The sequence below is a fragment of the Malurus melanocephalus genome, unplaced genomic scaffold (assembly GCF_030028575.1).
Source record: "Malurus melanocephalus ecotype Western Australia unplaced genomic scaffold, MMel_1.1 scaffold_541, whole genome shotgun sequence".
Taxonomy (NCBI): domain Eukaryota; kingdom Metazoa; phylum Chordata; class Aves; order Passeriformes; family Maluridae; genus Malurus; species Malurus melanocephalus.
Window position 1 is genome coordinate 80,997 of NW_026623773.1, and position 1,311 is coordinate 82,307.

At 58.7% G+C, this 1,311-nt stretch overlaps 1 protein-coding gene across 1 annotated transcript in view; it reads left to right on the top strand.

Moving 5' to 3' along the window:
• COL27A1 (collagen type XXVII alpha 1 chain) overlaps positions 1-1,311 on the top strand; it is a 54,356-nt gene that overhangs the window by 19,143 nt on the left and 33,902 nt on the right. Inside the window, exon 9 of the mRNA XM_057381931.1 lies at positions 780-824. Coding sequence (XP_057237914.1) covers positions 780-824 — 45 coding nt within the window. The remainder of the gene's footprint in view (positions 1-779; positions 825-1,311) is intronic.

Here is a 1,311-nt window from a genome sequence, read left to right on the forward strand (position 1 = left end):
GGCTGGCATTCTGTGTAGGACTAAAGCTCACTGGTGGCACGTGTCAGGCACGGCCAGAGCCATGTTTTGGCTAAAACACGTCCCCAGCCTGGCATTCCCTGCTGTCCTGACACTGCTGAGGGCAGGGGGCTCTGGGGCAGGGAAGCTGAGCCCTGGAGCTCTCTGGGGTTCAGCTCTGGGGTCTCCAGGCTCAGAGCAGAGCTGGTATCTGGCACCGGAGCTGTCTGAGCTCTGCAGTGCTCACAGGCAGGGGCTCTCAGCCTCTGCCAGCACCTTCCAGGGAATTCTCGCCATCCCAAACACCCAGGATCTCCCACCTGGCTGTTCTGCCCTGAAATGGGGTCAGCCCTTGGCCAAAATGTGCATTTTACCAAGATCACATCTCCCAGCAGTTATAAGCAGCAGATGTTCGTGTCCTTGTCCAAACTCCTATTGGAGAGTGTGGCCATGATTCAATTTTAGGGGATTTTTTTTTTTCCCAGCCATGCTGCCTCTCCTCTCCAGGTGCCAGGAGATGTTCTCCTGCTCCCCTGCCTGCTCTGGGGTGTTCCTGCAGTGCTCCAGGATGGCACCATTCAGCTGCTGCTAGGGCAGGAGCAGTGAAAGCAGGGGACTCTTCCCACCCCACACTGCTCTTTGGGGTGTTTCTTGGGGGTTTGGTGCTGCTGGTTTGCTCTGAACAGCCATTTCACCCCCTGCTTCTCTGGTGGTGGCCCTGGGCACTCAGGCCCTGTGAGATGTTCCCTTTGGGGACACAGCTCTCCTGCTTTGCCTTTCAGGGCTGTCCTGGCAGACGGGGGCTGGTGGGACCCAAAGGAGACAAAGTGAGTAGCCAGACCCAACAGGGGTGTGCACGGTGTGGGGTGCAGGGTGTGGGCAAACACTGCAGAGGGTTTGGGTTGCTTTGGGTTGTTTTAGGGGTTTTTCATCATGATGGAGTTCCTGTAGCTGCAGGGTGCTGGCCCTGCTGGTTTGTGGGTTTGGAAGGGGAAGGAGCTGGGTTCAGYGGGGARTTTAARCCYRGGMTCAGGACTTCACCTTGAGYTCCAGGGGCRGTTTTGGGCACCACAGTATCAAAAAGGTGTTGGGTTATTTGAGAGAGTTCAGGGGAGGCCACAGGGATGGGGAAGGGTCTGGAGGGGCCCACGAGGAGCAGCTGAGGGCACTGGGATTGTTCAKCTGCAGCAGAGACTGAGCTCAGAGCTCCCCGGGGCTGCAGCTCCTCCCGAGGGGCAGCTCCGATCTCTGCTCTGGGACAGGGACAGGAGCCAGGGAACGGCTGGAGCTGGGCCAGGGCAGGCTCAGGCCGGA